General features: G+C 36.1%; 3 protein-coding genes across 3 annotated transcripts; all 3 read left to right on the top strand.

Moving 5' to 3' along the window:
* The first annotated feature begins 2,821 nt into the window (after positions 1-2,821).
* On the top strand, positions 2,822-3,566 carry si:ch73-288o11.4 (beta-microseminoprotein). Its single transcript, XM_057343195.1, has 4 exons — positions 2,822-2,844; positions 2,965-3,085; positions 3,216-3,321; positions 3,431-3,566. The coding sequence occupies exons 1-4, from the start codon at positions 2,842-2,844 to the stop codon at positions 3,543-3,545; spliced, it is 345 nt and encodes a 114-aa protein (XP_057199178.1). The 5' UTR covers positions 2,822-2,841; the 3' UTR covers positions 3,546-3,566.
* A 763-nt stretch (positions 3,567-4,329) lies between these two features.
* On the top strand, positions 4,330-8,414 carry LOC130559844 (beta-microseminoprotein-like). Its single transcript, XM_057343128.1, has 5 exons — positions 4,330-4,409; positions 4,742-4,829; positions 5,162-5,264; positions 5,780-5,830; positions 6,095-8,414. The coding sequence occupies exons 1-5, from the start codon at positions 4,407-4,409 to the stop codon at positions 6,168-6,170; spliced, it is 321 nt and encodes a 106-aa protein (XP_057199111.1). The 5' UTR covers positions 4,330-4,406; the 3' UTR covers positions 6,171-8,414.
* A 16-nt stretch (positions 8,415-8,430) lies between these two features.
* Positions 8,431-12,374, top strand: npy4r (neuropeptide Y receptor Y4). Its single transcript, XM_057343127.1, has one exon. It carries the CDS (start codon positions 10,502-10,504, stop codon positions 11,645-11,647), a length of 1,146 nt encoding a protein of 381 aa, XP_057199110.1. The 5' UTR covers positions 8,431-10,501; the 3' UTR covers positions 11,648-12,374.
* Positions 12,375-12,907: the final 533 nt, after the last annotated feature.

Below are 12,907 nucleotides of genomic sequence, written 5' to 3'. Positions count from 1 at the left end.
GTAGTTTTTTGGAGTATGGAGAGAAATGCAATATAATATACATAACTATGTCTTCAAAGGTGTATAAAGACCTGACATAATGAAGAGTTATGTTTTTATTACGTTAGAATGAGCTGTTTCTATCTACATACACCACAGGTCCCCTTACATGGAATACTCCATGTTGTTTATGTACCAATAAAATCAACATTAGTCACTGTTGTGTACAGTATATACAGAGCTGTGAGACTATAGATGTTTCTAAACCGCTTCTAGATGGTTATACATGTTTGTATACACACTCAAAAAAAAAGATTTTACGATACTGTTCACTTTATTTAAACAAATCATTTTGTTTTAACACCATTGTATTGTTTTATGTTCAAACACAATTGCATTATGTTCAACGGACTAAATAATGCTTTGGCTTAACTAAATGTTTACATTTTAAATTAACATGTTTCAATCAAGTAGATCAAAATAATATTTGATGCTTGTTCAATTTACTTAAATAAATCAAGTTAACACAACATAAATTAATTTAGTTGTATTAAAGTAGCGTTATAAACTAGGAACAGGATTTCCACTTCCCATCATGCTTTGCACGGGGCTGAACAAACGTTGGAAAGTAAAAGTTGCAAAAAAATGTTATTTTATACATCTTTTATCAAAATGATGAAACGGGGATATTTGGTCATGTTTAATACTCTAAAGTAAAGGGTAGAGCATGTGCTTGGGTTGAGGGCCTGCTAAACAGATTTTAATTTGCTTTAATAAAAAGCAAATAAAGATGGCGTATATTTGAAATTTTGCTCGGACGCTTTCGGAGAGTGAGCTCCAGGCGATCACCAGGCGTTCAGTGCTCACGTACCCCGCCTAACGCAGCCTCACCTCGGACAAGTGCTTCTGAAATTTATCGCTGGCTCTGATGTCTCTGTGACGCTTAAACATGGGATTTAATTCATTTTTGATATATCTAAAGGGCAATCTTTGGTCTTATAAATCTATCATTTTCCCCTGGGCAAATCGTTTTGATTTAGGGCAAAGTTAACATTCATAACTTATCTTTTCTTTAACTTTAGTCTGAAGGAGCGGATAGAGAAATAGTCCCCAATATACCACAATTGAAATAAACCTTCTTCTGAATATACTGTATATATTTAGATGAATATTTAGGAGAACATATATGTGTGTGTACATTCGTGAGAGTGTATATGCTATTCAATTGAATTTAAGATGTCTTTAGTCGGAAGGATCACTGCTCATTAGGGATCAATCCGCACATAACTGCCGGAGTCACTTTCCGCCGGTTTCAAGTCGGGCAGCCGTTTTCTCAAGTTCACGTCAGGTAAGTGGCAGTAAATAAATGTTAATTTTTGACTAAATTAATTGACAAAGATGCAAATATTCCATGTTTTTGTGAAGATATATATAAGGGTGTGTTGGTATGTGTCCGAGGGAAAGTAAAGCTTTTTAGGCCAAAGTGTTTACGTTGTATGTCTGACGGAAATTACATTTTAGTCAATGGAACAAAGTCTTTCACCCTGCTAATGAATAACATGCAATGTTTAAAATCAAGGTTTTAAATGTAAATTTGGCGTGTTGTATGATATATATATTTTTAAAGTTAAGATATGCATGTGCTTTTTCTCTCATAAGCCAAGTTGTGTAAGTTACGTTATGTTGATGTATGGTTCTCCATTTCGATGCGACTGACTGAAATTTATTAAACTTATTGTTAAAAATAGCAATAAGTTATATTAGGGTAACGTGGGCTTGTTTTGTGTGTTTTGCCTGCGCAGTTTATTCAACTAAGATGGCATTAGGTTGAGTAATTTATTTGAGAACTTGGGGGAATTATTCCTTCATGTCTTCCTCTGTTTTCCAATGTTATTGCCAGGTCTATGCAGAATTTTAAAGAATCACTGGATGAATCTGCACTCAACTTTCCACAAAGCCTTGGAAGTCCGTGCTAAAGATCTGATCAGGATGTATCAATCCAGAAGAGGTGATAGTCAAGATGAGTTAAATGCTATACTAACAAGCCTAATGTAGATGAGGCACACATGCACACTGTTCTCAAATAAATTAATTTGTATATTTTAACCTATGTTTTCTTTATTACAGACTACACATATAGCCATGCATCGATGGAGGGCAGCAAGTGATTTTCTCCACAGGAATTCACAAACTCAAAATACTTATGTTTTGCATAGTTTTCAATGGGTCTTTCTTGTAGTTCAGCAAATAAGTATGATGTTGTATTTCAAATGCAATGTCTGTCAACAGGAGTTAAAAAACTTTAGTTGAATGAACAAAACTAGTTGAGCTAGCATACTTTTTAATATTTGTGTCAAGTTTGGGCCAACTAAAAAATAACAATTCAAGTAACACTTTGGGGACAGAAATTAAGTGAACGTAAAATTTCTGTGGAACTAGTTACTAAATAATAATTCGTTGAAACAACTTGAATTTTTTTTACAGTGTATGACCACTGTTTTCTCGAGAAAAATACTTCTGCATAAGTGTCTAATCTTTGGCTCTGGTCTGATGTTTATTCATCTATTGGCTCAGGTTTATACAATGATTCAGCAGAGGTAACAAAAAGCCTTTGTATTTTTGAATCCGGTTGTGTTAAATACTGATGTGTACTTACAGTATACAGCAAAATCATTTTTAAGTGACATGATCAAACACAAGTTCAAAGAATAAAGGTGTGCCATATCTTGCACTATCAATGCCCCATGCAAAAAAAATTATATCTTTTATAAACACTGCATTTGATATAAAAAGGTGTGAGATTGTCAATGCAACCATCAACTTAAATCCTAATCAGCACCTTCTGCAGACGAATACTTCAACATGGTACAATACTGAATCTTTTTAATCATACTGAATTATAATTATCTTTACTATTGTTAAAATTGACCAATTCTATTGTTACTTGGCTTCATGTTTTGACATTTAAACTGTAACTCTTCTCAGCTGTATTTCCTGAGAGTGGGTGTGCTTTTCTTTGTGGTGGTCTCCTGTAGCGCCCAGTGCTACTTTGAGAGACTCCAAATAGGAGTTTTACCCCCCCAAGACAAAACGAACCGACCAGAAGGTACTGTACTGAAGGCTAGGTCTATTGGATGGGATGCAATTGAAAAAGCATCAGATTTCATTTTCAAGTTGTCTGTCTAATGTCTAATAATGATTTAACTATATGCACTGTATTTTCATGTATTATTCAGGTTGTGTTGATTCTGAAGGATCGACTCATGTCTTTGGCTCTGAGTGGGTCACAACTGACTGTTTCAACTGTGTCTGCTCAAAGTTTGGCATTAGCTGTTGTAACAAGTAAGTTCATTTTATTTATCTGCTGTATGCTTGAAAATAGTTTTGGGTTTACAAGAATATTCTTTAGTTGACTACTGTGTTAATTTTTGCCGGTTCTGTGTGTGCGTAGGATCCCAACAGCGATTCAACTCCCTGCCGAATGCCAGTTGGTTGTTGACAAAACCATCTGCTCATACACCATTGCCATGGCTTCAGACCCCACCAAACCATGCATACTCAAATAACACAATTAAACAGCGGTAAAATAAGACCCTGACTGGCTAAAATATATCTTGTTTTAAAATTATATCAAATTTTTATATTAAAATGATTGATTAATTAATTAAATAATATATATATATATATTAGACTAAACAATCTTTGCTACTGCTTTTGAATAGTCTGATCACATCACTGTGGAAGATTCTCTGGATAAAAGACATTTACAGTGTTACAAGCTTTGCAGATATCTAAAGAAATGTAATAAAATTATTAAATAAAACCGAAAGGCAAATGCAGATTATTCTTTCTTTCTGTCTTTATTTTTCTAAAGCAAAGCAAGGTTTTTGCAAATTGTGTAGTACTTTATATTAACTGCCAGGGATAAATAATAATTTGTATTAAATTATTGATGAATTAGTAAATAATCACAATCAAATTGTGATTAGTTTTTTGTTGGTAGCCACGTTTCCTGGAAAACTACATTTTGTTTTTTTTGTCTTGTCATGTAAAACATGAAAACAAAATTGAGTTGCACCACATGTTCTTAAAATGTGAAACCTTTATTTTTTTGTGGCTTCTTTTCTTCATCACATGATGCCCCAGTAGTTTGAACTATCAGGAACTAGCAAGGCAGTTTCTATAACAGGATATTTAAGCAGGCTTTATTTTATGATCTAAATCAAACTTTTATACTAACAAATAGCACATGACTTCAAAGGAAAAAAAGGTGCAAACAACATGTAATATCAACAAACCATTACAGCAAACAATATAAGTGGGGGGTGGTGACGATGTGGGGCTGGGGATTATACAGTATATATATAGAGAGGGAGAGGTGTTGGAAGATCCTAAAGCACTTATTGCTCACCACATCTCAGCACAACATGGTATAGTGTACAGTTTTACTGCTTATCTTAAAGAGGGTTTTAATGGGGTTTCCTAAAAAATTTGATAGTACATTTTTTTCTGCAATACGGTAAAATAATGCTTTCTTTTAAATGTTACAAAAAATAATCTTATGTTTGTTATGTTATATACTGTATGTAGAAAGTGAAACTGTGTAGGAAAAATAATCTTTCTTTAGAATCACATGGTTTGTACAATAAAACATTCAATTTTATTGATTTGTTTAAATTGTTTTACATTGAAACATCATGTAATGACATATTGACAAATTTAATGTCAAATCAATCCGTTAATGTCTTGTTATGTCTTTCAGCTCAGACTGTTAGTGTTGTTGATGGTAGTTGTCTATTGTAACAGCTGCTCCCTTGATGTGCCCAATGACGGTACCACAAATGCCCCAGGTGAAAAATAAGTGTGTGTCCGTCTATCCTTCTGATGACTAGGATAATCAAATTTAAACATTAAACCATTGTACTCATTATGTACATATGCGTTTTGAGTCAGTTTAGGGTCAGGGGTTGGATAAAGATCAAGAGTGTAATTAAATGCAGATTTTAATTGTCAGATTTAACAACATGTACAGTATACATTTGACATTAAACAAGTTACATTGATTGCATACATTTTTCTTATGTAAATACATAGTTGAATGCATCTTATATAAAGTGGGACTATTAATAGTTTATACATTTTAAATTTAAATATTTGAAACAAACTTCTGTTGATTTTTCAGATTGTCATGACAGGCAAGGAAATCCCCATAAGATTTACACTGAGTGGAGCACAGACACTGAAATATGTGTATGTTCCACTTATGGGACCCTCTGTTGCCCAAGGTACATTAGCACTATACATCTTTCTTTATTTTGTACAGTACTTATTTTACATAAAGATTAAAGTATAAATCAAAAGTCCTTATAAATGAAACCTTTTAAACATCTTTTGTAGTCATTTGGCCATTTTTGGAGAATGCTGGTGTATTTACTTGTAATCCAAAGAACTACAATATAACACTCTTACAATGAAACAGCTTGTTCATATTGCTTTTAGAGAATAATATATGTAACCTGAAGGGGTCATGGGGACTAGCAGTGTCTGTAAAAACATAATGACTCTACTGTATTTTAGTTTAAATATAACAATGTGACGTATATAATCTCTTTGTTTGGTCACAGAGTCTATGTAACAAACATTATTTATTTTTTAGAAAAATACTGCGATTTGAAAACAAATCATTTGAATAAAATGCCGTTAGAAAACCTTTTTCCAATATAATTTCAACATAAAATGTATAGATTTAGTTTCCAAACACAAACAATTTAAATCTGCCAAAACATTTGTGTCTGTACAGATTAGACAATTTTAGCGACTGGGGAAAATGGTATGCTGAGCATTTTGGAGGGTAAGTAAATGGAATTATACCATTTTAATGTGTTAAACATCTTAATCTGAAAATATAAAGGTGCCCACAGTTTTCATGTAATTACCTTAATGTATTGTATACCGCTCAAAATGTGAAAATTATAATGCAAATTTGTACTTTAAATTAGACGTTTGACTATAAAAAGGTTTTAGAAAATATATAGATATAAGATATTATTAAACATCACATAAAATAGTGGATACATAATAAATATGCAAAAACCTGCTTTGTGTGTCTGAACAGATATCGCCATGGGAGCAACTGGGAACATGAGTATGGAAATCACGTTGGCGTGACTGACTTCATTGCAGATCATTAAGGACACTCAGCTGTCCTACTAACATCCTAAAAATGTTTTGACGTAAATAATTCTCTCTCTCAAGTATCTTTGCTAATTTGTTAAAATAAACATACATGAGCATGCATTTGTGTTTAGTTGTGCACTTATTAAAAATAACAAAGAAATTATTGTGGTGCATCTTTCCTGCCACAAGAGGGCAGTACAACAGTGAGTGAAAGAGTTGATTTTATTGAGAGTAGGATAAATTATATTAATTAATTAATTAACCAACATATTTAAAGCAGTAATTAATTAAACATCAATTAATCGAATGATTTAAAAGCTAAGGAACTATATCATCTTAAAGAGTTTATCAGGAGGTAACCCTTTGTAAACATACATTTTTCTGTCAATAAAGCAGTTTTAGCAGCTTAAGTCATAGAATATACTTTTAGCAAAAGTCATAGAATATCTTTACATAACAAAGCCTAAAATTTGGCTTAGAATCTTTACATTTATGAAGGTACAACATGCCACAGAGAGTTATCAGTTTTAGTCGGTTTTAGTGCATCATCCTGCCACATCAAAAATCAATACATTCATCATTTCAAAACAAAAAGGTTATAAGCCGAGAAAATAAGAGTCAAAACACCAAGGCAGAATGAAGCCCAGCAGAAGTTACTACAAAGATAAAAAGAGAGATAAATACACTTTTTGTGTGTTAGACCTGACTGTTGTAGCAGCTGGACTACAACAACCCAGATGAAAGAACTTTATAAAGACAATGCAGCACATATTTTCTGCCACACGAGGGCAGTAAAACAGAGAATGACACACAGCACACTTAAACAACTGAGTGAAGCCCAGCAGAACATTTACTACAGAGGCAGCACATTGCAAGGATGTGGATTCAGATGAAAGGAACAGAATAGAAAAGAACAGAACATAAATGAATAAAAATACAGACAGAGAAACATAAGCATGTTGCAGCTGAACACCTGAAGTTGGCTGAATCTTTTCCCGGCTGTCGAAGAACCGTTTGCTATAGAAGACACAGGTGAGTTCTTGAAATGCCACAAACACACACAGATACATCGTTACCCAATGTATTCTATATGTAGATGCTAAATTTGTATATTATAAAATAATACATTATATGTGTAGCACCATGTTGGATCTTCTAACAAGAAACTTTGTTGCACAGATTTTGAATTGTAGAGACTGCAATTTTCTTTTAGGTTTATTATTGAATTACCGTATTTTTCTAACCAACAATTATCATAATTCGGTGAAGTTTGACTCATTGTGATCAAGAATGTTCGTACAACGCACAGGTCGATTCTTTAGTTACATTTTTTCAGTATTTAAAATGAATGCTCTTGCTTGACAATTGCTATGATCACATTGCAACCTTAAACAGACACAGACTAACAGACTGAAAAAGCTTGTAGTGACATACAGTCTGCTGATGGACTTGTTGACATTGACTGAAGCCATTTGGTGTTGCCATGAAATGAAGACACACAGACAATTTCACACTTGCGCACACACACACACACACACACACACACACACACACACACACACACACACACACACACACACTCTCTAGTCAGTATTAGTGCAGGCAGAAGCTAAATAGTGACATTTTAAGCCTTTTCTGTATTAGATTAAGATCAAAAGAAAACATTTATTTATTTTGGGTTGTTTTGTATCTGAATCACATCACATACTGTGCATAAAATATCATCAGTATCAGTGATCGTTTCGAACGTGAAATTTAGGTACGAGAAAATGTAGACAAAGTACCACACAAAATCCCGTGCTGCAGTGAGATTTCTATCAACCTAACATAAATCCACGCCTGAGAGTAAGAAAATATGAGATTTGGAGAAGGATAACAAAAAGGAGAGACAGAAAGATGGAAAGAGAGTGAGAGAACAGCAGGTTAATATGATCTTCTGCCCTTCTGAGTCCTATTACAGGTGAAGAAAAAGATCTGACGATGTTAAAGGAAAAGATGTCAGGTGTAAAGCAGGTTAGATATGGCTCTTTCTCCCCTTTCTGTTTTCCACACAAACAGACACATAAATGTTACAAAAACAAGCTATATTTGGACTTGAACCTATATAGCCTGGCTCTTTGTTTTAGCATGTTGCAGATGTGTTAAAGGCATAGTTCTGCAATCATTAACTCACCATCAAGTTTCAAACCCACCTGTCTTCTGTGGAACAGAAAGGATGATGTTAGGCTGAATCTTGGTGACTGAAGGTCCTTTTCCTCTCCTTGTATTCCATGAAAAAAACAAAAGTTTTACAGAATAGACTGTAAATGACATAAATGATGACAAAATGTTCAATGTGGGATGAACTAAAGGCCATTGCGCATTGTGTCCGAAATTTGCGTCCGAAATTTCTGCACGTTAAAAAATAAAAAAGGCCTCCGATATTTTCGTCCGTCATAAAAATATTCGGACTGGGTTCGATTTTCTGCATTTTTCGCATCCGTGGCAAGCATTTTGAGAGGCGTTTTGACAATTCAGAGACACTGTACAAACGAGCGCCAAATACGAATACGAATTACTACATTATTATACAAGTACAAATTACTACATTATCTACAGTAATTGTGTATTTATCTGAATGACAAAATAAATTCAGAGCCACAGCTACAACAAAGCATGAAAAAAAGATGACTTATTGTTGCAGGTCTAATTTGGATAATAAGGAGATTAACCTGTACTGACTAATGCTGGCACACCTAAAGGTCCAGTGTGTAATTTTTTGGAGGCTCTACTGACAGAAATGCAATGTAATATACATAACTATGTCTTAAGATGTGTATAAAGACCTTACACAATAAAGCGTTATGTGTTTATTACCTTAGAATGAGCTATTTCTATCTACATACACCGCAGGTCCCCTGGAATTCACCATGTTGTTTCTACAGTAGCCCAAAACAGACAAACTCTCTACAGAGTGCGTTTCGTAAATACGTTATCTCCTTTGTCAAAGAAGCAATAATGTGTCAACATCTTAGTCTCCTGTGTCAGCCACCGTAGTGCTTTGAAGGGGGGTGAGTGAGCCATTGGTTGCAATTCACAACTTCACCGCTAGATGCCGCTAAATTTCATACAATGGACCTTTAAATATAAGCTTAGGTTTAAAGCTAAAGATGTGGCCCAGGAGCAGACAGCATAACGTGACATATTACACACGATTCTCGTGTGTTTTTAATTAATACATTTTTATTCCATTGTTATATAAGGCCCTTCAAAATAATTGTATAGAGATTGCACTCACAAAGACAATTAAAGCCAAATAAATATTTCAGATCTGAAAATGTCATATTGCTTAAAGAAATCTCCATTACTTTTTCATTTTACTTTTATGCATTAGGCAGATGCTTATCCTTAGCAACATGCGTTCAAGCTATACATTTTATCCATATGTGTGTTTGCCGGGAATCATGACCTTTGCACCGCTAATGAACTAAAGGAACAATCATTTCTTTCACAGTTTCTCCGCTGTTGCTAGTGGTGAGAAAACTGAATCCCTTTCGGGAATAAATCCCGTGATGACTCGCTCATCAAAGACAGAATCCTTGATGAGTTTCCTTTTTAACCATTCCCTATCAACACCTTGATTAAAATGGAATGTGAAAGGCTATGACAGTCACAGAATTATAAAATGTGACTGAGACAAGAATAGTTCTGAGGTTCATGTATGGATTATCCATAAGGAACACTTGAATCAATATGAGACTGGTCTCCAAGTCTGCCACATTAATGAACACTTCAGTATGGATAACTGGTTGAGACTGATTCCGTTCTCATTGTAAGCCATTGTAGACCCTGATCAATGGCCACCCTCAAAGGAACATCTATAAACGGACAGTGCATCAAACCCCTCGGCAGGGTTACAGTGTTATTACTCCCACACACTTCCTTTATTCTCTTCACCGTTATTCCAAACTGTTGCAAACGCCAAATAAGAAAAAGAATGAGTTTTTGATCAAAAGTCTGAACTCTCTCTCTTACACAAGTCTCTCATTATTTATGATGGAAACTTATAATTATGCTTAGTAACAGTCCTTGAATTCAAATAGAACTCTTTTTTATAAGATCATTAGAAGACCATTTGCAGCACCCCCAAATGTTTCCTAAAGAACGAATTACCCCCAAATGCCGTCTACCGCAAGGCTACCTGTTGTTATTATATGCGCTAAAAATACTTGAAATAAACAAAATGCCACAGTCGCTATAGTGCATGCTGGTTGTCTTAGGGATGTGCAATTATGTCTAATTTGGATCTACCTCCTTGTTATTTTCAGTCTCCCAAGATGCTCTGCAGTCTGCGGCTACCCTGAGGATGCCGATGCCGTCGGCTCTCTTTGACATGTCGTGGTGGCAGGCACTCCTAAACTCCACCCTCAGCCTCAATCAAAGCAACAGCAGCTTGTTCCTGCTCGACGCCCCCTGCTGGCATTCAGGAGGCATGACGCTTATAATAGTGCTGTGCTACTGTCTGGTGCTAATTCTAGGGTTGCTTGGTAACATCCTCCTCATTTGCATCATTACGCACCAGAGGGAGCCTCCTAATGTCACAAGCATCCTCATCGCCAACCTCTCAGCTTCCGACATCCTGGTGTGCGTGTTCTGCCTTCCGTTTACTGCGGTCTACACATTAATGGATCACTGGATATTTGGCGCCCTGCTATGTCGCCTAATGCCGTTTGTGCAGTGTGTGTCGGTGACCGTTTCGGTTCTGTCTTTGGTTCTGATTGCTGTCGAAAGGCACCAGCTCATCCTGCATCCATCCGGCTGGAAGCCGAGCGCTCCGCAGGCGTATGTGGCCGTCTTGACTGTGTGGTTGTTGGCCTGCGTGACGGCATTTCCTTTGCTGGCATACTATTTACTCAGCAGCGAGCCGTACAGCCTGCTTCCCGCTCCGTTCCGCCACCTGCAGGTCTGTCTGGAAGTTTGGCCCTCTCAGCAGCACAAACTGCTCTACACCACTGGCATGCTACTGTTTCAGTACTGTTGCCCCCTGCTTCTCATTCTACTCTGCTACCTACGCATCTTCCTGCGACTGCGACGCAGGAAGCGCATGCTGGAGCGCCAGTGCAGCCGCAATCGCTGCGACGAACAAAGGCGTGTCATGCACAGCAAACGTATAAACATCATGCTTGTCTCCCTGGTGGCTGCTTTTGCTGTGTGCTGGCTGCCGTTAAACGCCTTCAACGCGGTGGCCGACTGGCATCACGAAGCACTTCCTGTATGCCAGCACGACCTGTTGTTTTCACTCTGCCACCTACTGGCCATGAGCTCCACCTGCATCAACCCCATCGTCTATGGTTTTCTCAACAGCAACTTCCGGAAGGATGTAGCCTCGGTGGTGCTGCGCTGCCATTGCCAACCTCTCGAGGACAGCTATGAACACTTTCCGATGTCTACGATAAACACAGATGTCTCACGGACATCTCTTAGACTAAGCTATAGAAATAATTCTGCGTAACAGGGCTGATGTTCACATTTCGAATGAACAATAAACAGTTGTAAATAAGTTTGGTTGGTGATGTTGCTGCCTGAAACAGATGGAAAACTCTTCGTGCTTTAAAGGAACAGTTCACTCAAACATGAAAATTCTGTCATCATTTACTCACCCTCAAGTTGTTCCAAATCTGTGTACATTTATTTGTTCCGATGAACACAGAGAAAGATATTTGGAAGAATACTTGTAACCAAACAGTTCTTGGCCACCATTGACTACCATAGTAGGAAAAATTACAATGGCAAAAGTGCCCCAGAACTGTTAGCTTTCCTACATTCTTCAAAATATCTTCTTATGTGTTCAACAGAACAAATATATTTATAAAGCAATTTTTCCTACTATGGTGGTCGTATACAGATGGCATATACATGTTAGGAAAAACTCGAGAGTGAGTGAATGATGGCAGAATTGTTTTGGGGTGAACTGTCCCTTTAAGACAGATGCCAGCCCTACACAAACTTGTTCTTGGATTCGAATAATGCACAGTGATAATGAATCTTTAGAGCAAAAGTATTTTACACAGCATTTTAGAAAGCAGAAAAGAAATCTGTGTTTTCTTTTCTGATGCAGTTTTTTCAGTCATATACAATGAGAACTGCTGTATAACAGATGAATTAGTGGAAAAGAAACACACTTGAATGTGAAATATCGTCTCTCTATCCTTGAGGAACAAAGCTAATTCAAGTTTGGAGGCACTGACTGTGTACAAATGCCTTTGAAATTGCAGCTAGCAAGTCATATTGCTAACCCTAATGCAAGCTAAAACCTTCTATAAATCTAAATCATCTTATATTGTCAATCTGTGAAAGAAAAACTGACAATAATATCATGTTTTGAGCATTTCATTGTACTATGACAAAGGAGAACACTGAAGGATTTGGAACAAGAGAAATAATTACACTTACAGCAAAATACAGCAAATGCACGAAACTGATATCGTTTCAAATTTGTTGTTAGGCCATATAACTCATTTGTCTGTCACAAGACACCATGACTGATGGGAGTAATACTGTTGTACGATACGGAAATGGGTTCTGGTACAATGCATCAATTTATTTTGACATGTTGTCCCAATGTTAGGACCAACTGCACTTCAATATGACATTCACATCATAAAGTGTTAAGACAATTTTTTTAGACAGAATTTTGAAAATTCCTCTTTTTTTGTTTTAGATGATTACTGTTTTGATGCTCATAATGCCATTTAATAAAACATCACTGCTG

The sequence above is a fragment of the Triplophysa rosa genome, linkage group LG10, assembly GCF_024868665.1.
Source record: "Triplophysa rosa linkage group LG10, Trosa_1v2, whole genome shotgun sequence".
NCBI classification, from domain to species: domain Eukaryota; kingdom Metazoa; phylum Chordata; class Actinopteri; order Cypriniformes; family Nemacheilidae; genus Triplophysa; species Triplophysa rosa.
This window is presented reverse-complemented; position numbering and strand designations above follow the sequence as displayed.

What these genes read in the sequence shown, in the direction of transcription:
- si:ch73-288o11.4 (XM_057343195.1), top strand. An exon ending in CAAAACGAACCGACCAGAAG is followed by an intron (nt 3,086 to 3,215) that starts GTACTGTACTGA and finishes TGTATTATTCAG; the next exon opens with GTTGTGTTGATTCTGAAGGA. An exon ending in GGCATTAGCTGTTGTAACAA is followed by an intron (nt 3,322 to 3,430) that starts GTAAGTTCATTT and finishes GTGTGTGCGTAG; the next exon opens with GATCCCAACAGCGATTCAAC.
- LOC130559844 (XM_057343128.1), top strand. An exon ending in GGGACCCTCTGTTGCCCAAG is followed by an intron (nt 5,265 to 5,779) that starts GTACATTAGCAC and finishes GTGTCTGTACAG; the next exon opens with ATTAGACAATTTTAGCGACT. An exon ending in TATGCTGAGCATTTTGGAGG is followed by an intron (nt 5,831 to 6,094) that starts GTAAGTAAATGG and finishes GTGTCTGAACAG; the next exon opens with ATATCGCCATGGGAGCAACT.
- npy4r (XM_057343127.1), top strand. Translation starts at nt 10,502, where the DNA reads ATGCCGATGCCGTCGGCTCTCTTTGACATGTCGTGGTGGCAGGCACTC.